At 32.0% G+C, this 24,719-nt stretch overlaps 3 protein-coding genes and 2 long non-coding RNA genes across 5 annotated transcripts; 3 read left to right on the plus strand and 2 right to left on the minus strand.

The window, feature by feature from the left end:
- The first annotated feature begins 561 nt into the window (after positions 1-561).
- On the plus strand, positions 562-3,503 carry LOC127279702 (uncharacterized). The gene is made up of 5 exons (XR_007842671.1): positions 562-679; positions 749-964; positions 2,797-3,017; positions 3,158-3,237; positions 3,336-3,503. It is a non-coding gene; the product is annotated as an uncharacterized LOC127279702 (long non-coding RNA).
- Positions 3,504-3,506: 3 nt separating this feature from the next.
- Positions 3,507-4,918, plus strand: LOC127279707 (uncharacterized). Its single transcript, XR_007842675.1, has 3 exons — positions 3,507-3,668; positions 3,804-3,917; positions 4,282-4,918. It is a non-coding gene; the product is annotated as an uncharacterized LOC127279707 (long non-coding RNA).
- A 3,394-nt stretch (positions 4,919-8,312) lies between these two features.
- LOC127279710 (uncharacterized) lies at positions 8,313-9,536 on the minus strand. The gene has a single exon (XM_051302238.1). The coding sequence runs from the start codon at positions 9,534-9,536 to the stop codon at positions 8,313-8,315; it is 1,224 nt and encodes a 407-aa protein (XP_051158195.1).
- A 2,397-nt stretch (positions 9,537-11,933) lies between these two features.
- Positions 11,934-13,498, plus strand: LOC127279711 (uncharacterized). Its single transcript, XM_051302239.1, has 3 exons — positions 11,934-11,971; positions 12,169-12,253; positions 12,623-13,498. Exons 1-3 carry the CDS (start codon positions 11,934-11,936, stop codon positions 13,496-13,498), a joined length of 999 nt encoding a protein of 332 aa, XP_051158196.1.
- A 2,629-nt stretch (positions 13,499-16,127) lies between these two features.
- On the minus strand, positions 16,128-19,088 carry LOC127279713 (uncharacterized). The gene is made up of 3 exons (XM_051302240.1): positions 16,853-19,088; positions 16,475-16,744; positions 16,128-16,420 (listed from the first exon to the last, which is right to left on the minus strand). Exons 1-3 carry the CDS (start codon positions 19,086-19,088, stop codon positions 16,128-16,130), a joined length of 2,799 nt encoding a protein of 932 aa, XP_051158197.1.
- Between the last annotated feature and the right edge of the window lie 5,631 nt (positions 19,089-24,719).

Raw genomic sequence — 24,719 nt, forward strand, 5'->3', positions numbered from 1 at the left:
ATTTTCCTAGTTACATTAAAATAAACATTTTCAAAAAGGATTTTTAGTTTGTGTCACATTTGCGAAAAAAATAATTAAAAATGCCTATATCACACGCATACGTATTTTATACGAATGGCAAGTATGAAATTGTGCCTATTGCTTTAATTTCAAACTTTTTTCCCAAGCACGAAAAGGATTTCCAAGCCAATAAAAAGTATAAAATATGGTGAAAAATTGACTCCGAAAGAAATAAAATTTTGCTCAACGCTTACATTTTATTACTGGGATGTATGTATAATTGTTTTTAAATAAATTCAAAATCCCAAAATTTTTGTTAATGTAAATTAATTAATAAAAATTTGTTATTTTAATTAATTAAAACGAATGGCTATTAAGTTCTTTTTTTCGAAACAATTATTTTTTAAAATTGTTTGTTTTTAATGACGTTGTTTGTTATTAAATAAATTATGTTATTTAAGCATTAATGAAAAATTTTAGATTTTAAGAAATGTATATTTGCTGCTTTTTCTAATTTCCTCACAGAAATTAATGTTATATTTTTGTTCATTTAGGCAGTAAGAAGAACGTTGAAAAAAATGAAAATGATTCTCGTGTAAAATTCCCCAACAAAAGAAACATGAGCTTCGCATCGTCTATTAGAGAGGTTAATAAATGAAAAACCGTAAAATCAAAAGTGGTGAGATTATATAAGCACATAGTCACTTTTAATATAATTTTAAAATTAAAAACAATTTTTTTCTTGTAGAATGATAAAAAAAACTTGAAGCCTTGAGAGAATCAGCAAAACGAAATAAAGATAGAAATATTATTAAAAGATACAACCAATTAAGAAATTAGCGTGAACCACTTTGGGAATCATTAGAAGATTTGCAAGATTATGATTTCATGGGAACCCAAGACACGGTTTTACTGAGTCCGAGCTTATCTAATACCCTTGAAACTAATAGCAGTAATATCAGTGGTAAATAGAATTTTTAAACACTTTTTTAAATAATTGTGAATTGATAAAATAATGAGTTCCAAGAAAAAAATGTATTCTTAAATATATAAAAACAGACACAGGGTGTCTTTAAATTCATACCAGTTACTATTTTTTAGTTGCTGCAAAATGCATTTGCTGCATTTAATTCAAATATACAATTTTAATGATTAATGTTAGAAATTCTAATTTTTTAAACTCAATCAAATTACTTTTGTCTCTGTCATAAAAAAAGTTTCTAATTATATATTTCTAATCCACAGGAAATCAATTACTTACATGATTAAAAATATTTTTCACAAAAACACTGATTTGAAAAGCTTTTTTTAAAATTAGTAAAATGGTACACGGTGAGCTTCGTTTTGGTTCAACCTAAACTGCCTGACCCTTCTCAGGTTTTTTTTTATATCAATTCGGTGATGCCTCACGATCATTTTAAGACGAAAATTAAAATAATCGTTGGAGGGAAACTCAAATTATATTGATTTTTAAATTTTTTTTCTAGATTCTTGAAGATATTTTCATTAAAATACCGTTTGGTAAAATACTTATTGCTTCAAAAGCTACAATTTAACATAAAAATAGATTATATATAATAATTAAACCATTTTGATACATAGAATTAAGAAACTGTTTAAAAATAGTCGAAAAAACTGAAATTTTTCTAATTTTTTAAACTTTACTCCTTTATTTAACGTTATTTCAATAAAGTCATGTAGAAGTGAATTAAAGTACATAAAATTTCCTGTAAATCAAAAAAAAACTCTTCTATCTATTATTGTTACAAAAATATGGTCATTTGAATTTTAAATTTAATGGATAAATAGTTAAAATTTACCATTAGGTCTAGATTATTTGGTAAAATTGTTTTCGCAGAACCTCATCTCAATTCCATAATTAAATCGCATTCTTTGTGAATACAACGGCCTTCACGCATTTTAAAAATATCGTGGTTGTTACCAAATATTTGTACCTTACCATTTACTTTTTAAAAAAGTAAATATTTTAAATATGATTATGTTGCATTTTTCAAAATAAACGGATTTTTAAAAACTACTCAAATCTCTCTTATAGAAATAGACATTCTTTAAACCAATGTAACTTTCGATGTAAGTGAGATAAATCAGTTTTTTCAATTTGAAACTGTTCAAGATTAAACCTTCTTATACGTATTATATTCTGGAATTGAGATGAGGTTCTGCGAAAACAATTTTACCAAATAATCTAGACCTAATGGTAAATTTTAACTATTTATCCATTAAATTTAAAATTCAAATGACCATATTTTTGTAACAATAATAGATAGAAGAGTTTTTTTTTGATTTACAGGAAATTTTATGTACTTTAATTCACTTCTACATGACTTTATTGAAATAACGTTAAATAAAGGAGTAAAGTTTAAAAAATTAGAAAAATTTCAGTTTTTCGACTATTTTTAAACATTTTCTTAATTCTATGTATCAAAATGGTTTAATTATTATATATAATCTATTTTTATGTTAAATTGTAGCTTTTGAAGCAATAAGTATTTTACCAAACGGTATTTTAATGAAAATATCTTCAATAACCTAGAAAAAAAATTCAAAAATCAATATAATTTGAGTTTCCCTCCAACGATTATTTTAATTTTCGTCTTAAAATGATCGTGAGGCATCACCGAATTGATATAAAAAAAAATCTGAGAAGGGTCATGCAGTTTAGGTTGAACCTAAACGAAGCTCACCGTGGGTATTAATAAAAAAATAAATAATTTCAAAAATTTACATTAATAATAATGATAATAAAAATAATAATTTAATTGTTATATGTTTTAGAATATTTAAGAAATTCGTGTGAACCACTTCGGGAATCAGAAGAAGATTTATTTATTTTTATTTATTTTTAACTAAAAACGATTTTAATTTTATGCTTATTTGGAGCTTCTACTTCTGGTGCATATCAAAGGCAGCAGTCTCCTCAATCTGGACCATCAGACGAAGAAGATCACTCAGATATTGAGTTTTCTGAAATACCACTTGAGGATCTTCAAGAATTAGTAAAAATAAAATAATTATAATCTTTTTCATTAACAAAAAGTATTCTGATTTAAATGAAAATTATTCCTAATTATTTATAACTTAAACGCAATAATCAATTAAAGTCAATTAAAATCATCGTGACTATTCCTATATGTAGATTGCACTACCAGGTCAAAAAGTTGCGAGACAAATGGTGGAAATTGAGAATCGTTTCAAGAAGAAGAAACTGACGATTTGGTAAAAATTAATAACATAAATTAATTAATAAAAATTAAATAAAAATAATTAAATAAATCAGCTTCATTAAAATCCTTGTCATATTTTTCAATATATAGAATGCACCAAGAAATCAACAAATTGTGAGACCACTTGCGAATCCTGAGGCATTGTCAGGAGCGAGAAGAAATGGAAATGGAGAACCGTTTCAAGAAGTAGCTGACGATTGAATAAAAATTAATTAAATAAATTAGTTAATAGAAACAAAACAAAATTAAATAAAAATTATTAAATAAATCAAATTTATTAAAATCCTTGTCATATCTTCCAATATACATATAGAATGCACAAGAAATCAACAAATTGCGAGTCCAATTGCGAATCCTGAGGCGTTTTCAGGAGCAAGAAGAAATGGAAATGGAGAACCGTTTCAAGGAGTAGCTGACGATTTGGTAAAAATTAATAAATTTAATAAATTAATTTATAAAAAAATATAATTGGAAGAATTGAAATAACTAAATTAACATAAAATAATGAAACAATAAATTCAAGTCAATTAAAATTCACGTAATATTTCCAATATTCAGAATGCATTACAAAATAAACAAGCTAGACGAATTGCGCATCCTCAGGCATTGATAGCAAGAAGAAATAGAAATATATATGTCAATGGTGAAAGATTTCAAAGGGCTGAGGATCTGGTAAAACAAAATTAAAGTTTTTATTCTTGTAACTTTCTTCTTGTCTTGTAAAATTAATAAAAGAATCTTTAGACACTTTTTCAATATCAATTAAATTTTTAGGAAACTTTGCAAAATTAACATTATAAGAATTAATGAGAAATTTTTAAGTAGACATTCTAACTGTCTAATTTTTTACAAAAGAACTTAATTTAATTAAGAGTTAAAATATTCTTTTTGAAATAAATGAAATTAATTTTAAAAAATATATTTTATATTTTGGTTGAATTTTGATTAAAGAGACAATATTGTTATCTTTTTTAGTGTGAATAAAGCATATAGTCGAAAAATATGTCAGTACTATAAATATTATACTTTTTTCCAGATATATTTGACTCCTGATACACCAATTCATAAAGATATTTATGAATTGATGAAAACCAGGTCGGATGCACGATTCGTAAGGGAAATGGCTCAAACAATGTGGGGAACTGAAGGACTTCAGCAACGCTGCTTGAATGTCGAAAGAGCTAACGCGCGAAATAATGGAGAAATAAGATGAATGCCTCTCACTCCCGAAAAATATGAAATGTTAATGTATAATAAATTTGTAAGATCCTAATTTTATTTTCATCGTAGATTGCCTTTATGAGAAAATCAATGAGTCAGGTGTAAAAGGAAAGCAAAGAGCGCTACGCATGAAAAAAATTCCAAAGATCATGAGAGCTGAATTGTATGATGTCTGCAGAAGATTAAAATAAGTTGACTTACGTTAAGAAATATTCTAATTGACATTTCTTGAAACTGTTAAATCAATTTCATTTTTCCGTTCTTTTTTATATTATTTCCTACGTTACACTTTCACATAATACACTACTTACACTACTACTTAAATCACGTCCAAAATAACATAAGAGACCACGTCCTAAACAATGCTATATAAATTACAATTATATAAAAAATCATGTCGTAAAACACATTTTAAACCATGTCCTAAACTATGTCGTTAACGACTTGTAATCCAAATCATGTCCAACCATGTCCTAAACTATGTCGTTAACGACTTGTAATCCAAATCGTCACTCATATAGCATATACCATTAAATGTTGTAAACCATACTATTTATTATCATTTATTGTCATTTACTATCTCAATTTCCGACATTGAAAACTATGTTAATTTCCACGTAGTATCCATCCATGTTTACGCAGTGTTATACGACATTACCTACTGTGTCGTTGCTTACATATACTTCTACGTAGTTTTCTACGAGTAGTAGGGCTGTGCCAGTTCTAAAACAGTTTGACCTTGAACCCTTTTTTCAGCCCTCTTGGCCCCCCACCACCCCCTAATTTGCATATTAACCCTTTCATTCACCACCCACCACCCCCTAATTTACATATTAACCCTTTTATTCACCACCCACCACCCCCTAATTTGCATATTAACCCTTTTATTCACCACCCACCACCCCCTAATTTGCATATTAACCCTTTTAATCACCACCCACTTTCAACCCTCTTGGTTACCCACCTTTTGAATTTTAATCCGTTTGATCACCCCCCACCACCCCTTACCACCCACTTTCAACCCTGTTGGCCACCCACCTTTTGAATTTTAACCCTTTTGGTCACCCACCTTTTGAATTATAATCCGTTTGATCACCCCCCCACCACCCCTTACCTTCCACTTTCAACCCTGTTGGCCACCCACCTTTTGAATTTTAACCCTTTTGGTCACCCACCTTTTGAATTATAATCCGTTTGATCACCCCCCCACCACCCCTTACCTTCCACTTTCAACCCTGTTGGCCACCCACCTTTTGAATTTTAACCCTTTTGATTACCACCCACCACCAACCCTTACCCCACCTTCTTTCAACCCTCTTGGAAACCTACCCCCCCCCTATTTTTCATATATATTTTTAAACTTTCACCCTTTTGGTCGCCCATCCACCCTAATTTGCATAACCCTTTTCAGTATAAACATATACGGTCCCAAAAATTCAAAAATCATAATTAGAACCTCGAGGAACAAAGGGTTCGCGAGATACCGCGCGGGACTGTGGGTGGTTGGGAGTGGGTGGCACACAGTGGATGGCTCAAAAGTGAAAGGTGCGCGGCAGATGTGCGCGTACGGTCACCGGGGCCCGTTGGTAGTCCATGCGTCAAGTGGGGATGGAGTTCAGTGGTGGGATGTTGTGTATGGTGGGGACTACATGTACCTCAGGCGATTCTTGTGGCAAGAAAAGTCATTCTGTTTCAGCTTCCAGTATGAGCAGCAGTAGACCTTCAGCACTCCCAGCAGTAGAATTAAAATAGAGAATCCCACCCACATTCCTCCCACTTGGTCACCCTCTACCACCCACTCACGTCATTTTAAGCTTCCCTCCAACTTTCCACCCACTAATTTGCATGCCGATTATATTTTTCATGGTATGTAACTATTTTACCATATACTAATGTTGTTTTTTAGAAGAAAAAGGCACTTTTTAAAACTTCTTTTTTCCATGGTAAGCCCCTATTTTTCAATGGTAACTCTACTTTATCATAGACCGATGTTACCGACTGTTGTCGCAAGATGGCGCTGTTTCTCGCGGGAATTTTTAAATTTTTAACCCCTTTGCATAAGTCCCTATTTTTCAGTGGTAACTCTACTTTACCATAGATCGGTGTTACCAACTGTTGTCGCAAGATGGCGCTGTTACTCGTGGGAATTTTTAAACCTCATTGCATAGTCATTTTTTTGAACATTCTACCCACTTTCCTCCCACTTGGTCACCCTCGACCAACCACTCATTTTTTAGCTCTTCTCCCACTTTCCACTCTCTTGACAACCAGAGTGGGGTTCATGCGCACTCCCTCTCTCGCCCCATCAACATTGCGCGCGCATTATTATAATAGAGTGGGGGTACATAGTATATGGTGTGTTGCGTGCGCAGTTCTTTTTTAAAGTGGGAGAAAAAGAAGAGTGGGGTTGATGGGATATAATGCAGAACACAAGCCCAGAGATAGCATAACTGTTACAGATATACTGATGCAACAACATCAACAGCAGCCACAGCATTAGCATCACTACTCCATCTTCTATAAGGTATATATATTCTACTTTAAATCCTTTTTTTTAACGCACTCCCCTCACAGCTTAATATTGATTTTTATATTAAAAATTTTCCATTTACTTCTGCTTACAGATATAAAAAGAAATCATGGATTTACAAAAACTCAACGCTATTGGTCACATGGAAAGCTTCCTGCCAACAAAACCGCTTGCTGAGTTGACTCCAAATGCTTTATATACTGTAACCAAAATAAAGAGGGTGCAGACAAAATTCGGAGGTAGGATTGTAGCAGAACTAGATACTACATTCAACACTTTCCTCCCAGCAAGGTTCGCGAAGCTGTTCGAAACTGAACCTGCATCATTCACAATGATGGAAGAAGCCGCACAATCTCAAAAATTACAATTAAAATATATCGGCGGCAAGTTTAATGTAATCGAATTTGAATATAAGTAATATTAAAAAATTATTAAAATATAAAAAGAAAAAATAATTGTAATATAAAATTGTAAATATTCATAATGTGAGAAAAATAAATGTATTAATTTACATAAAAAAAATGGTTTCTTTTCTTATTTTACCTTCATTATTAGTCTTAATACTAAGGGTATAGGTTCAAGTAATAAATAGACGTTTTTTTATTTTTTAAAAACTAATAAATTAATTTATTCAGATAAAGTATTTAAAATTTATTATACATAAGATTCAGAATTTTCATAAAAAGATTTTAAAGTAGTATAAGTACAATCCACTTCATCGACGCCATCTGATAAATTTCTCAATTCATTCGATACATTCAGAAACCAATTTCGAAGAATCATAACAATGTTTACAGCACAATGATTAGTTTGAGTAATATGATGTGTACATGTAGTTAACAATGATTCAGTTTTAATATTTTTAATCGCTGGACAGTCTATATCTTCTAAATTTTGCACATTTAACAAATATTTTTCTAACCACTGCTTTTTTTCAACACCTTTCGTGTAGATAGTTTTTGCACCTCGTAATGTTTCTTGTATAATAGTACGCAGTTCATCATAAGATACATCTCCAGACATCCAGTGGATTCCATGATAATTGTTTGTTAGCCAGAGATTTTCACTTTTATAACGTTGAGGTAATGAATTCCAAGCACATGGAGGTTCAAAGAGGTAAACTCGAGGTTGAGCATCAGCTTCAAGAGGAAGTATAGCCAACTCTTTGAAAATGAAATCGTTGCAGGGTTTCTTGAAGCCTTGAACGTCTACGATGAACTCCATCCTGGAATAGAAATAAATTTCTATCCCAGGAACGTGAGTTATATACCTCTCAGTTCAACCCCCACTACTTTCATTTTACCCCCTCCACTGTTTTACATCTTCTTAACTATACCGCTGATTGGTTTATACTGTACAATGCGATCATGTATGATGAGGCAATAAGCAGTTGTTTCAGCAGGTATATTATTTCTAGCTTCAAATTCCAAACGTACATCAACTGACGTTTGTTTGAGAAACTCGTTTTGTTTTGAACAATCAATAACAATTAGACGAGCCAATGATTTAAAAGTGTCAAGCTTTAATATGGGTTCAGAATCTCTTCCATAGTAGGAAGATTGAAAATTAGCATACATATCATAAAGTATAGAATATTGATTTTGATTAAAATTTAAATTTAAATTTCCATAAGGATATGATTGTGAATTCAAAAAGAGTTTTACATTTGTAATGTCGCAGTGATCAAAATAACTGGCAGACTTTTTACGTTTATCTTTTCTTCCTGTTTGGAATCCAACAATTACATATCGAGGCTTCTCTAATTGTGTTGACGATTTTATTTGCCACATGACTCTTGTACTTGACGGAATTAATGGATATTCAAACATTTCCCATGATCGAAAACTCATTGAAATTAGTGGATCTTTCTCGATAAATTTCAATAATTTGATTTTATTATTATCAGATGGTAAAACATATGGCACTAACCATTCCACTTTATTAATTTGTACTTTGAACTGTTCATCTGCACCTTCGCCCGTTTGAATAATAGAATTTAAATCACTACGTGCTCTTATTAAAATCAGTTCATGTTTCGCATTCATAACAATTTTTTTATAATCTTCAGCAAAACCAAAAATCATACCAAGTGGTACTGATACATCAAAATATCCATCTTGTAATGACATTCTTGTATTCAATTCCATATTCAAAATTCCTGCATTTTCAGCGCGGTTAAGTTGAGGTGGTGTTAATGAAACCAAGCTTTTCATAGTAGTTGTATGTCCAACATACTTGCAACGGTCAATCTCAATACCATTCAATTCATAACGAATTTCATCAAACAAATAGGCTATCGCATTGTTGGTGAAATGAATATTTTGTGTGGCATCAGTTCCATCAGCATTAGTCAACCTTCCAAAAATATGTAATACACTATTGCTTGGTAAAATAGATAAGTCTTGATTTTGTACAATAATGCGAATTTCATCACTATTGTTAAACGATGAGGATGCATATAGTTGATGACTGTGAATCTCATAATTAGCTATGGATTCATCAAAATTCACTGATGCTGGAATGCTGAGAATCTCCGCCATTTTTCTTATAACAGCGACACAAAATAAACAAGAAAAAATTTTCTCCTCTTCTCTTCTTTCTCTTCCTTAGTTTTGATTTCTGACTCGTAGACCTAGCTGCTTCAGGAATTGTCGACTCTGAGGTGTTAACACCTTGCGAGCTGTATTCAAACTGATCTTCGATGGACATGGTGTTTGAGTTTTATAACTACTTCCGACTTTTCGATTATAAACAATACCCATTACATTGATTTAATGTGTAAACGGATTGTTATTGTCTCTCCTCTAAAATTAACCAAAATACCGTTCTGATCTACTATACGTAGCTGAATGTTATGTATTGTCCTTACGGCGACTGGAAGGTAAATGATGTGTGCTGGAACTTCTACAATCTTATATCCTGGTGGAACAGTAGGGAAAAATTCATGTATAGTGTGAACTTTTTCACCATTTATATACGCTCCAGTGGTAATACTACATTCAATGCGTAGAGCATTCACTTTCAATATTTTTACAGGTAAATCGGAGAAATGTTTTAAATTCGGCATTAGTTTGCGAGCAGTGAATCCCAATAAACTAGCAATAGAATCTTCAGGAGTAAAGTCAATCCAAAGATTTGATTTAATATTGCATCCTAATGTACTATTGTTGGAATCTATTGCTAAATAATCTTCATCTGGTAATTGACGTCGCAAATATTCTTCTATATCTTTAATTTCATAACTACCTGTAGGTATAGTAAACTCAAAATCATCTATGTAAAATTTGTTGGAACTTTCATCAATATTAGGAATTGAGTTATATGTAAATAAATCAACAAGTCCAAGTGTATAATTTTTATTAGGTGAAAGTTCAATAGGTGGGAAGTATGAAGCCTCGAGAACTGAAGACTTTCCCGTTAACGTTAAAGTAAAAGAGTCATTCATGTTGGACATCTACTTTTATACTGATGGTTATAATAGTTTACATATTCTTATATAGATTAAAACTGTTCTTAACGTTAAGTTGCTTACATAAGAATTTAAGACATAAATGACCACATATAAATGTATCAAAATTTTGATATCTCTCATGATTATATTTTATATAGCTACCAACACCAAGATAAACAATGATTATCAAGATTAATTATGGCTGATTCACATTTATAAGGTTCTGTAATAGGTAATTCATTTCTCATAAAAATTTCAATCCTTTTCCTTCATGTGGTTTAATATAAAGACCAAGTCCTTTACGATAGGGTTTCAAATATATACCCTTTCCTATAGCAATGGCCTCCATTGTTTCATTATGTCGATGAGCTTCTGAAAGTTGTTTTTTAGCAGCATTAGCATCATTTACTGCTTTTACAATACCACTGACTCCACCACTAAGTGCTCCTAATGCACTAAGCCCGGCAAAAATTGGTATTAGCGGTAAAATACCGCCAACTTTTGAAGGTACAGGAAGAATTCGAGGTGATGAAATTTTACATTTACTACCAAGATTTTTAACTGCATTTTGTGCACCAATCATTGCCGTTTTAATAGTGTCCGTTGCGTTATGATTTTTTTTCATATTATTTTTAGCAGCATGAATAATCTTCCCTAATGTCATGCGTTTATTTTTCTTGGAAATTGTATTCTTCTTCTTCGCCTTCTTCGACTTCTTCTTCTTCTTCACAATCTTTTTCTTAATATTATTATTATTTTTTAAACCCATCCCAAATTTAGATTTAGCTTTCATTATATTAGTTACAGCTAATGCAGCTGCTTTTTCACTAATTTTAGCGTCCTTGGAAATTACTCGTTCCCACGCCTTTTCAGCTAGTATTTTGTCTGCAGTATTTCTTGCAGCCACGTCTTTATCTTTTGAATAGGCTATATCATGCTCCTTACAAGCCGTATCCAAGGGATTTATACCAGGATCCCCTCGTGCAAGACGTTTTGCCAACTTTGTTCCAGGTCCACAATATTGATAACCAGGAATGTGACACTCGAATGGTAATTTGTTAATTAAAGTATTGAGAAATCCTTGACCACTGCAAGAATTTTTCTTCACTTTATCGTGAGTAATCATTCCTCACTCGACAATGGTCTATAACCAACTGATTGAGGGCGACTATATAAGTGGGGTATTTATAGTTTTTTTCGTTAGTCAATTCCAAGATGCAGTTCAAGGTACAAGCTGTACAACTCCCGATTGCAAATGTGGATAACCTCATTGAAACTTAAGATAATGGGGTTAAACGACATGGAAGTTTATTTTCAAATAGTATTCGAGCAGCTTTTTGTGGACCGTCAAATTGTGGAAAAACGAATGCACTTCTTTCTCTGATTATACATCCGAATGGTTTAGGATTTGAAAATATATATTTATATTCAAAATCATTACAGCAGCCGAAATATAAATTTTTGGAACAAGTACTTAGTAAAGTAGATGGCATCGAGTTCTGCCCATTCAGTGAACATGAACAAGTTTGTACACCTAAAGATGCAAAAACTAATTCAATTTTCATTTTTGATGATATCGCTTGTGAGAAGCAGGACAATGTTAAAGCGTTTTTTTGTATGGGGCGACATGTTAACGTCGATAGTTTTTATCTTTGTCAAACATATGCTCATATTCCAAAACATCTTGTTAGAGATAATATTAATTTGCTTGTGCTATTCAGACAAGATGAAAGGAATCTCAAGCATGTTTACAATGATCATGTTAATACAGATATGACGTTTACACAGTTTCGAGATTTATGTTCAGTATGTTGGAACTCTGACAGATATGGATTTGTAGTTATTGACAAAGATAGAAATATAAATGATGGAAGATATAGGAAGGGATTTGATTGCTTTATCCAGTTATAAATATTAAGCATTTCAAGAGAATTGTATTAGTTCAGTTTGAGACTTTCATAAATAAACATGTTTCGAAAGGAGCGAGAGACACTACATCAAATAGCTGCAGCAAGTGATGCTATACGTCGAAAGCATCGTATTCTTAAAAGTGGCAGAGAGTCAGCTGAAAATATATTGAAAGAAACCTTTCAACCATTAGTTACTCCATTGGAAAAATTAGTAAATATAACTAAAAATCCTATAAAGATTGAAAATTTTCAAAACCATGTAAAGAAAGAAGAAGAAGAAGAAGACTTTGAATCATCTTTTAAGACTGCCATTAGTAAAGATACACCTTTCAACAAATCTATTTATAATGATGATGTAACGTTTTATGATCCTATTTATGAAGAAGAAGACATGCAAAATTTATCAAAAGAAAATATAATTGATAGATTGTCAAATCAAGAGAATCATAATGTTATTACTAATGAGCAAAATAATAATATACTTAATGATGACTTTCATGAGCAAGGCATGTACGATATTAAAGATGAAAGTAATGTGGTTAATACTGTGGAAGAAGATTCTGATAAATTGACAAAGAAATTTCTACAAATGTTGGACAAAAATAGAAAACAATATATTGATACAGTTTATGGAGTACGTAAACTTCCCGACGGTACATATATGATTGGTAATACGCAAATTGATTTTGAAGGTTCTTACATTAACCTAGTTGGGAAGAAAAAATATTCTAAAACGGATGGATTATTAGAACTCATATTCCGTCAAAAACCTGATCAGAAGTTAACAAATGCTAATGATTTCGTAAACTATAAAGAAATCCTGCGTAGTACGAATGCATATAGAAAGAACTATAGTCCAAATAAACCTATTCGTAGTAATAAGACTTTCAAATATACTAATGTTATTGCAAAACTTTTGCTCAAATCTGGAGATTCTTATTTGAAGAGAAAAACTCAATTACCACAATTTATGACGGTGAAGAAGGAATCATATCCAGACTATGTCTATTGGGATGATCCAAACAAGATTGTTGAGCGTCTACGCTTACTTGTCGCATCACAACAGGCTGGCAATTCAAGTCATAACAATGAAATTATGTCAATAATTGAAGAATTACGGGAAGCTCAAATTATATATTAAGAGTGAACTTGTAAAATCAAGATCATTATTATATTGAATATCGTTCTATCAAGATCATTTTTTGTTACAAATCCTTGAACATGGATGATAAAAAGTTAACAGTTGTGACAGAGTTACATAGGCAAGCTCGGAGAAATTATCCACGTCGAAAATTAGAAATGCATGGAATTGATGAAACCTGGCAAGCAGATTTAGTTGAAATGATACCTTATTCAAAAGTTAATAAAGGTTTGAAATATATGCTTACAGTTATAGATATATTTTCCAAGTATGCATGGGCTATTCCAGTAAAAAGTAAAAGTGGAAAAGATGTTTCTGAAGCTATGGAATCTATACTTGTGAATGGACGTGTTCCTAAAAACTTGCATACTGATAAAGGGAAAGAATTTTATAATTCTGTATTTGAAAGTTTAATGAAATCATATAAAATTAAACTGTATTCAACTTATAGTAATTTAAAAGCTTCAATTATTGAAAGATTTAACCGCACATTAAAAAATATGATGTGGCCACAGTTCAACTTACGAGGAAATTACAAATGGGAAGACATTTTACCATCTCTTGTTAAAAAGTATAATAATAATAAACATCGTACTATTGGAATGAAACCTAAAGATGTCAGCAGAGAAGATGAAAAGAGACTGTTGAAACGCATATCCAAACAAAGGAAAATTTTACCTAAGAAAGCAAAATTCAAAGTTGGTGATAAAGTGCGAGTTAGCAAGTATAAGAATGTTTTTGAAAAAGGATACACACCCAACTGGACAACTGAAATATTCACCATCACTCAAGTAAAATCAACAAAGCCGGTAACATACAAGCTGAAGGATTATCAAGATCAACCCATCGAAGGTGGTTTCTATGTAGAAGAAATTTCCAAAGTCAAATATTCAGATGTTTATCTTGTCGAGAAAGTTCTTAAAAATCGTCATAATAAAGTCTATGTAAAATGGCTTGGATTTGATAATTCTCACAATAGTTGGATAAATAAATCGGAAATTTAAAATTTTTTAAAAGTTAAAGTTAACTATTTAAAAAGTTAAAGTTAACTATTTGAAAAGTTAAAGTTAACTATTTGAAAAGTTAAAGTTAACTTTTAAAAAAGTTAACGTTAACTATTTGAAAAGTTAAAGTTAACTTTTGGAAAAGTTATATGTAAAATGCATGTAAATATTTGAAAAGTTAAAGTTAACTATTTGAAAAGTTAACGTTAACTATTTGAAAAGTTAAAGTTAACTATTTGAAAAGTTAAACTGAGTTTGAAGTAATGTTGAACTAAAATGTAATAATGTCTTGTATTTATATGGAAGTTACTTTTAAATAAAATATGTATAAAAAATGTAATCTTTTTAGTGAATTTCTTATTTCCTAACTGTTAAACTATATTAAGGTTCTATTAAATAAAAGTAGACAAAGTTTGAATGTATATAGAAAAAATTTTTCATTTATTTAAAAACCAATGTGTATAACAACATCAATAAAATATTTATCAATATAATAAATAACATCAATAAATATTCATAAATATACATAAAATTAGATTTCTCTTTTCTATTTACAATATAATACTTATATTCTATTACAATAAATACTTAAATTCTATTTTATAATTCTATCATTTCTACATCGTTTTCTATGACTTTATCTCTTTCTATAATATAATGACCCCATGCAAGAGTGTCAGTGTTGTGTTTCAATAAAAATCTTTTGTCATCGTAGGGACTTAGGGCTATTTTTTTCTGTTTTAAAGTAAGGACCTTGTGGAGTTTGGAGCGAATGGAATATTGAGTTCGAGATTGGATTTTAATATTTTTTAAACAATAAATGTAATCATTAAAAGTTATATGTTTCTTAACTACATTAGACTTTACACCTTTTGCCTTTTTTAAGAAATCTTGATTATCCACACGTAAACTATACATTTTACTACGCAAACCAACAAATTCAGTGACAATCCTCCCATTGCATTCGTCTTTCATAAGACCTAACACTTTTTTGTTGGCTTGCGGAATGCCATATACATTATTCATGGGATAATCAGAAGTATCAAATTTGAAAATGTCTGCTCTCATATCAGAATAGACATCCTCACATTTGATATTATAAATAAGGCTGTCAGTGTCAGTATAAAGCAGTTTACAATTCATTCCATACTTTTTCCTCATGTAATCATAGTGAAAATCATACATCAGAGTTTTTGAGATGTCTAACACGCTAAGACCTATATAAATCGGCTTATTCATGTACACCTCAGTCTTCCTAAGTTCCACGGCTATCAAATTTTCGTTAAAGATAGCTCGCGTGTGGAACTTAGGTTTAGCAATTAAAGCTTCTGCCCCATACCTACCCTCCCACTTTGTCACGAGTTTCACGTTTACGTGATTACGTACATTCTCCATTGTCTTACCATACACCGCATTGTTCATTAATTTAAACAAGTTTTTCTCGAATTCATTACTAGCCTTTGTTCGTTGACTAGTATTGGGATCTGAAATACTGCGATACGCCATCTGGTGACGACCTCGTTGTGTCAGCCATTTTTCGTTTCATCCTTTTTAAAATATATGTAGAAGAAAGAGATAATAAATCAAGATGGCTAACGCAACGAGGTCAGTTTCCCCATAATTCCCTATGATTTCAGATCCCAATTGAAATCGACATAATCTTTAAGCCAAGTTGACTGTTTAAATTGTAAAATGCGGTGGATGTGAACCAACATAAGCCCATTGGCTAATGCTTGTTTAAGTGCACGATAATGGAGAATGTATTTTCGTTTCGGTTGGAGAGTAGTTAGAAGCTTTTCTTGCTTTGACCCTGGTGGTTTCAAGTGTTCAGGACAAAATGGGAAATCATTATGCATATTATGTAGTTCTGTAGGATAATCTAAATCAACTTCCAAAATATAACCTATAGTTGCATCATCTACAACGTTAAAATTAAAGTTATTGTCAAATTCTAAAACCCACTTGAAATCACCATAGGGAAGAGACTGTACCATGGCCCAACCATATAGATTATTAGCGTCTAAATATACAATGTAAGAAGTCTCCTCATTGACATTGTGCTCTTTCATATATTGATTATTTGCTTTGGCATAACGATTTGTACATTGACTTATACCCCCTCTTATACCACGTTCAATAAACATTATCATATCAATGTCAGTGAGCAGTTCTAGTTTTACATTTGTATATTTTAACATAGCATCCCAAGTAAAACCCGGTGTCGTGCAATAGTGTGCAGGATCTTACCCGTATGCTTTTAGGCATTGTTTACGGAAATTTTCAAATACATCAGCAAGCAGCAAGATGTCAGTTTTCATATATAAATAAACATAATCACAAAGATTTTTACAATTAAATTCTGACCATACTTGCTGAGCATGTAAATATTCTTGATCTGATATATTTGAATCATTCAATGTACTATAAAAACGTTCTTTTTGGGGTAACTGAGTTTCTTCGAGTTTTTCCTTAGATTCGAGATACTCGTAAGGAAAAACTCCTTTTCGGGTTAACAAATTAACTTTATTATCGCTATAGTTTGAAAAGTTTGATTTAACAATTTTGTATTCGTTTAAATATGATGCTAATTTGTCTAAAGATGATGCCATAAATCTAAATGAATCTATGAATCTAAATTTAATGAAACTTGCTTCAACATGTTTGGTAAAACTAATATATTTTTCCTTGTTAATGGGAAGAACGTCAATTTTACCTTCAAACTCATTCGCGATTGCTTTAATAATAAAATGTGCATCATAACCACTTAAATTATGGAAGACTACAGGAACTATTCTAGAATCTTGATAATTGACATTACAATCTTGATGGGCTGCACCTCGATACACCCCAGTCAGATGGCAATGATCTCTAACTTTTACTTCTCCATGCTTGATAGTTTTCATACAAATATGGCAAATATTAGCTACTTTAAATGCGGCTTTTTGATCTGCATTTAGAGTATCCATTGGAATATTTACCATAAATGTAGGTTTAATTTCTTCCGCCAACTTTTTCAACTCTTTTGCAAACCATCTCGCCGGATCTTCTTCATTCCTGGGTGATGCCCGGTATTCATTTAAAGAGTCATCATAACTCTTTAAATAGAATCCAATGCTGAGAAGTTGATGTTGTTGAACTACTTCTGTGTGACATCCCATAGATGAAGAATTCTCCCCTGGAACTAGTAGACTCTCGCAATCTGCATAAATGATGAATGGTACTTTTTCTTTATTACTAAAGTTCTTGAATTGGATACTATTATATCCAGGTTTAGGTAAGATGATTTTGGTGTTATTCATTTTCTGGCAATCCTCAACGTGCTCAGTAAGTTTATCGTTGCTTCTGAAGTAGTGAAGACAGCGATCGCAAAGAAATAGCGCATGCCCATTTGATGAAACTTGGTTATTTATAAGACGCGATAAAGATTTTATCCAAACATAGTGGAATTTGTTGGAACTTCCGGAATCTTCTTTATCATCATCCTCATCAATGTAGTGACCATCAACGCGTAGAAGATTAACATGTTTGGATTGTTTCTGCGAGGTTAGGTGTATTGGCGAGACTGTGAATTTCCCCTTTCGTTTAACAAGACAATAAACGTTTACTGAAATATTGTTAAGCACTTCAAATCTTGTAACGTCATTGAGTGCTACGGGGAATTTAATATTAGTGAAATTTAAATGATGTTGAATATATTCATAGTTTTGCAAACGAGATGGGTTTGAAGAAGCTTCATACAATGCCGATAATATTGCCCACTTGAAGCATTCATTATCCTTTTCATTTCTAACATTGACACAGGCACGTTTAGCTTTAATAGATGGCGGTAGATCAATGAAAGAACCAACACGCAAAGGATTGTATTTGTTAATATTGACATCTAATCTATGGATTGAATAGAGTTGCCAATTTGATTCTTTATCTTGAAAATCTTCAATTTCTTTAAGTGTTTTCTGCTTTACATAATCATTATACCAATCGCGTAACTCAGTTGAAGGGAAAATTGACTCTGTCTTATTAATGAAATATTTTATATCGAATTCTGTAGTACCGTCAGGTAAAACCTTTTTATATTTTGCATTGAATACTGTATATACTTTCAACGGACCGAACGTGTCTAAGCAAGTTTTAATGTGATTTTCAAAAGGAACAAAGGCATCATCTAAAAATTCATTAACATCTAAGTGACTTAAATTAATGACTGTACCGGTTTGTAATCGATTATTAAAAGCCGAATCAGTTAGAGCCCATTTAATTTTTTCATTTGATTGATTAAGTCCTGCACCGCGCTTCATCAGCGAATCAAAGTGGCATTTCAAGTAATTTATATGATGTAATAACGTTAAGATCCTATGTTTTTGAGGAACTGAGAAGCTATATTTTCTAAAAAATTTAATTAAAATTGCATAATTTTGTATAGACTTGTGATGCCATTGAATCGTGATGAGTCGATCCTCATCGGAATTTCTAGAGCATAACTCTATATTGGCAGCATCAATGAAATTGTCTAAGGCTTCACAAATCTCATTGAAACTATCAATAGAGGTGTATGGTTTAGATGTTTCGATATTTCTACGATTAGCCATTTTTTTTTTAAATTCTGAAAAAGATTGTATGAGGATTAGCTGAAAAATCTGAAAAGAACGTTGAAAATAACCTAAAAAAAATCTGAAAAACCTATGAAGAGAATTTGGAATAAGTTGTAAAGGAAGTAGTGGAAGTGTAGGGAGTGGGGTGGGGTATAGTCCTCGATGACAACTGCTTTTTAAAGATGTCTACCGAATACGATGTTGCGAAGCTTCACTTTGCTCGTTTAAGTATAACTGAAACAGAAATAAAATTACAATCAATTTAATGTACATTAAGATAAATGTTTGCGAAAGACATGTAAATTGAGTAAACTTACAATGCTGCTACACAATTTGGCAATGCAAATGAATGTTTGTCTCTTGTAGGAATATTAACTTGCTAATTTTTTTGAATCTATAACAGAAAAAAAGGATTATGATTAATTTGATATAATTTATACATAAGAAAATATAAATAAGATTAACTTACACTGATGCTCTTGGTAATGCTTCTTCAACAAAGTTTTGTACTGGAATAAGACCTCTGAAGAGAATTGCTGTAGATATATGACTAGTGCCAGAGGTCTGATGCTGCTGATTCTGGAAGCTAGAACAGAATGACTTTCCTTGCCACGGGAATCGCCTGAGGTACATGTAGTCCCCACCATACACAACATCCCACCACTGAACTCCATCCCCACTTGACGCATGGACTACCAACGGGCCCCGGTGACCGTACGCGCACATCTGCCGCGCACCTTTCACTTTTGAGCCATCCACTGTGTACCACCCACAGCCACCCACTCCCAACCACCCACAGTCCCGCGCGGTATCTCGCGAACCCTTTGTTCCTCGAGGTTCTAATTATGATTTTTAAATTTTTGGAACCGTATATGTTTTTACTGAAAAGGGTTATGCAAATTAGGGTGGATGGGCGACCAAAAGGGTGAAAGTTTAAAAATACATATGAAAATTAGGGGGGGAAGGTGGGGTAAGGGGTGGTGGGTGGTAATCAAAAGGGTTAAAATTCAAAAGGTGGGTGGCCAACAGGGTTGAAAGTGGGTGGTAAGGGGTGATCAAACGGGTTAAAATTCAAAAGGTGGGTGACCAAAAGGGTTGAAAGTGGGTGGTGATCAAAAGGGTTAATATGCAAATTAGGGGGTGGTGGGTGGTGAATAAAAGGGTTAATATGCAAATTAGGGGGTGGTGGGTGGTGAATGAAAGGGTTAATATGCAAATTAGGGGGTGGTGGGGGGCCAAGAGGGCTGAAAAAAGGGTTCAAGGTCAAACTGTTTTAGAACTGGCACAGCCCTACTACTTCTACGACCTAAACGACGTCGATTTTTTCAATAGGGTTCTGTATATAAAGATGTATTCATTTGATAATATATCTGACCATGTAATTTAAAACAAAAAGGTCCACGACGTGTATTATTAAAATCTACTAAATTTGCATTAAAGGATGCAAATGCAAGTGAATTATTCTAACATCGAACACGTTGATGAAAATGATTTGATAGTTCCTGTGTTCTATCAAATAAACTCTACAATATTGGTGGTAGCATAGGGAAAACTTCCTGTATAACTTCATCAAGCTTATAACAATCATTAAACGAATTTTTATCCTAACAAATAGGACGTAATATTACAGTAACATTAAAATGTCCTCCTCATGGTAATATTAGTGAAGAATGAAGCAAGGATAGTTAGTTGCTGTTATGCTTAGACGGTTTGCTCAAAAATCGCGTCATTCATGGTATATCAGTTTAATAAAAAAAAAAGTAAAATTGTAATTTGTAGTTTATTGCAGTAAAATTTCCTTGAATTAAAAAAGTAACCGTGCCCAAATAACACGGTACGTCACATAAATATCATTGGAATATTTTTTGGAATATTCCTGTGATATATAATGGAGATCAAAATGTCCGCTTCATGATGATATCTCAGTGATATTGGGAGTATTCTCCCATTGATATGAAGGGAATATTTCACGGAAATGATTTTTTAAATATTTTTATAAATTTCTATTTTTTACAGTCTTGAGCCACTCTAGTAGCACCACATTTATAAAACAGCTGTTCGTTACATATTTGTTTCAGAACAGATAGAGAACAAATCTGAAATACAGTGATAGATCTATTATGTTACATTTTTGTAACACTGTTCTATAACGCTGCAGTAACAACGTTACTTTAAAAATTCTAGAACTAATTAAACACAAATGTTCTAGAACAAATGTTACATCTTCCTTATAGAACAGAGTCAGAACAACTGTTGCAGAACAGGTCTAGAACACAATTCCAGAACTGTTCTATAACAAAATTGTAACACTTGTTCTAGAACAAGTTACACTTTTTGTTCTAGAACAGTTACATAATGTGCACGCTGGGTTTATTTGTAGAAGGTAACTACAGTCATTTATTGTGGATTTAAACGAATCTATAGACATTCGCTGTAAACAATTTCAGACATTAAACCGGGATATTATTAATGTAATTCACACTCCTTTTCGGAATTGTAAGATATTCGCACAATCCTACCGTAATTGTCAAGGGAAAATTATTTGATGATGTACTTGCATATGTGTATGTTGTTGAGTATCAAAAGCGTGGATTGTCTCACATGCATTTATTAGCAAACTTATGTATATTTATATTTTATATTTTTTGAAATAACTTTTTCTTATATAGAAATATTAATAAGTTCATGTCAAATTTGTATTCCTGGCATGAAAACGAATCGATTGATGTATATTAACTTCACATTTTATCAATATTTATAAAATTAATCGCTATTTTAGTTGTACTATTTCATTTAATCTTAAATATAAGTGTATTATGATGAGGAAGCTAAATAGTAATTAAATAAACACCTTGTTAAATCTTCTTTTTTGACATTATTAGTATAATTATAGAGAGAGCAATATGGATCATTCCATACCAAGTTACCGCTGCATTTGAGGTTAAAATCAGAGCTAGAATACTAATATAGGTAGATATATTGATCATTTCACGTCAAATAGTGGATGGGTGTGAGGTTAAAATCAGAGCTAAAATACTAATTTAGGTACATATATGGGTCATTCCACGGCGACGCACAGTGGGAAAAAAATGATCCTCTGTGGACAAAAATCTACCGACAACACAAATCTTAATCGATTTTAATATTTTTTTTTTTAAAATACTCGGAGAGGTTTTTCCTGTAACGCACAACTGCGATAAATTTGATTTATTTCAAACTAACCTTAAAAATGATACCTATATATAAAATTACGTTATTAGGATGGTTTAAAAAATAAAAAAATGATTAATTTTGATATAGCAGAGAGTATTGTGAACCCTTTTTGATCACTGAATGCGAATTTGACATTAAAATTGCAAAATTTTAAAATTCAAAATGGCGGGTGCAATATGGCAGGCAATGTTTTATAAAAGTCACCAAATTCACTCGAAAGTTGTTATTCAGGGGTTTTTAAGGTCGCTGGTTACGAATCTGAAGTCAAATTTCAAAAATTCAAAATGGCGGATCCAATATGGCGGATAAGAAAATCAAAAACTAATTGGATTTGCTTGAAAGTTGTTACACGGGGGTTTTTTGGGTCGCTGATTACGAATCCGATGTCACATTTCCAAAATTCAAACTGGTGGATCCAATATGGCAACCAAAAAAAATTTTAAATTCACTAGATTTGCTTAAAACTTGTTACTCGGGGGTTTTCGGGGTCGCTGATGACGAATCTGATGTTAAATTGTCAAAATTCAAAATAGCGGATATAAAATAAAAAATAGGAAAAGAACTAAGCGCAATTGCGCCTACATCTAGGGTTTCGTGGCGCTTTAAATTTTAATTAAAAAAAATCAAAAATAAATAATTTAAAAATAAATAATAAAATTTATTTTATAAATTAACCTAAAACATTAGGTAAAATGTCCATTCGATAATGTCCACTATTAAGACATGTCAACTCTTGGACATGTCAACTATAGAGACATGTCAACTATAGGGACATATCAACTACTGGGACATGTCAACTATAGGGACATGTCAACTATATGGACATGTCAACTATTGGGACATGTCAACTATTGGGACATGTCAATTACTGAGATAGGTCAACTACTGGGACATGTCAATTGTAGGGGCATGTTAACTAATGGGACATGTAATGTCCATTCATGTAATGTCCATTCGGGAAAATGTCCATTCAGTAAATGGAGATTTGGGATCTGTGGGGTCCCAAAATTTGAATTTGGGAGCTATGGTGCCCCAAATTTTGAATTTTGTCAACTATAGAGACATGTCAACTATAGGGACATGTCAACTACTGGGACATGTCAACTATAGGGACATGTCAACTATTGGGACATGTCAATTACTGAGACAGGTCAACAACTGGGACATGTCAATTGTAGGGGCATGTTAACTAATGGGACATGTAATGTCCATTCAGTAAATGGAGATTTGGGATCTGTGGGGCTCCAAAATTTGAATTTGGGATCTGTGGTGCCCCAAAATTCAAATTTGGAAGCTATGTTTGCCCAAAATTCGAATTTGGGATCTGTGGGGCCACAAAATTTGAATTTGGGATCTGTGGGGCCCCAAAATTTTAATTTGCGATCTGTGCCTTAAAATTTTATTTTGGGAGCTGTGGTGCCCCAAAATATACTACGGACAGTCGGACGCCAAAGTGAAACTATAAGGCTTTCGGCCATGGGCAACGAAACCCTAAAAATTAATAACTTTTTAAAAATTTGATCGCCATATTGGATCCGCAATTTTGAATTTTTGAAATCAGACTTCAGATTCGTCCCAATAGTTGACATGTCCATATAGTTGACATGTCCCTATAGTTGACATGTCCCAGTAGTTGATATGTCCCAGTAGTTGATATGTCCCTATAGTTGACATGTCTCTATAGTTGACATGTCCAAGAGTTGACATGTCTTAATAGTGGACATTATCGAATGGACATTTTACCTAATGTTTTAGGTAAATTTATAAAATAAATTTTATTATTTATTTTTATATTATTTATTTTTGATTTTTTTAAATTAAAATTTAAAGCGCCACGAAACCCTAGATGTAGGCGCAATTGCGCTTAGTTCTTTTCCTATTTTTTATTTTATATCCGCTATTTTGAATTTTGACAATTTAACATCAGATTCGTCATCAGCGACCCCGAAAACCCCCGAGTAACAAGTTTTAAGCAAATCTAGTGAATTTAAAATTTTTTTTGGTCGCCATATTGGATCCACCATTTTGAATTTTGGAAATGTGACATCGGATTCGTAATCAGCGACCCAAAAAACCCCCGTGTAACAACTTTCAAGCAAATCCAATTAGTTTTTGATTTTCTTATCCGCCATATTGGATCCGCCATTTTGAATTTTTGAAATTTGACTTCAGATTCGTAACCAGCGACCTAAAAAACCCCTGAATAACAACTTTCGAGTGAATTTGGTGACTTTTATAAAACATTGCCTGCCATATTGCACCCGCCATTTTGAATTTTAAAATTTTGCAATTTTAATGTCAAATTCGCATTCAGTGATCAAAAAGGGTTCACAATACTCTCTGCTATATCAAAATTAATCATTTTTTTATTTTTTAAACCATCCTAATAACGTAATTTTATATATAGGTATCATT

Source organism: Leptopilina boulardi, unplaced genomic scaffold, assembly GCF_019393585.1.
Source record: "Leptopilina boulardi isolate dan_hultmark-lab unplaced genomic scaffold, ZJU_Lbou_2.1 LbouV2_222, whole genome shotgun sequence".
Classification (NCBI taxonomy): Eukaryota; Metazoa; Arthropoda; class Insecta; order Hymenoptera; family Figitidae; genus Leptopilina; species Leptopilina boulardi.

Coding starts and splice junctions, on each gene's coding strand:
- LOC127279713 (XM_051302240.1), bottom strand. CDS start 19,088: ATGGCTAATCGTAGAAATATCGAAACATCTAAACCATACACCTCTATT. Junction 16,745..16,852: donor AGTATGGTCAGAATTTAATT/GTAAAAATCTTT, acceptor CATACGGGTAAG/ATCCTGCACACTATTGCACG. Junction 16,421..16,474: donor GGTACAGTCTCTTCCCTATG/GTGATTTCAAGT, acceptor TTAACGTTGTAG/ATGATGCAACTATAGGTTAT.
- LOC127279711 (XM_051302239.1), top strand. CDS start 11,934: ATGGCATCGAGTTCTGCCCATTCAGTGAACATGAACAA. Junction 11,972..12,168: donor CATTCAGTGAACATGAACAA/GTTTGTACACCT, acceptor TGTGCTATTCAG/ACAAGATGAAAGGAATCTCA. Junction 12,254..12,622: donor AGTTTCGAGATTTATGTTCA/GTATGTTGGAAC, acceptor AACCATGTAAAG/AAAGAAGAAGAAGAAGAAGA.
- LOC127279710 (XM_051302238.1), bottom strand. CDS start 9,536: ATGGCGGAGATTCTCAGCATTCCAGCATCAGTGAATTTTGATGAATCC.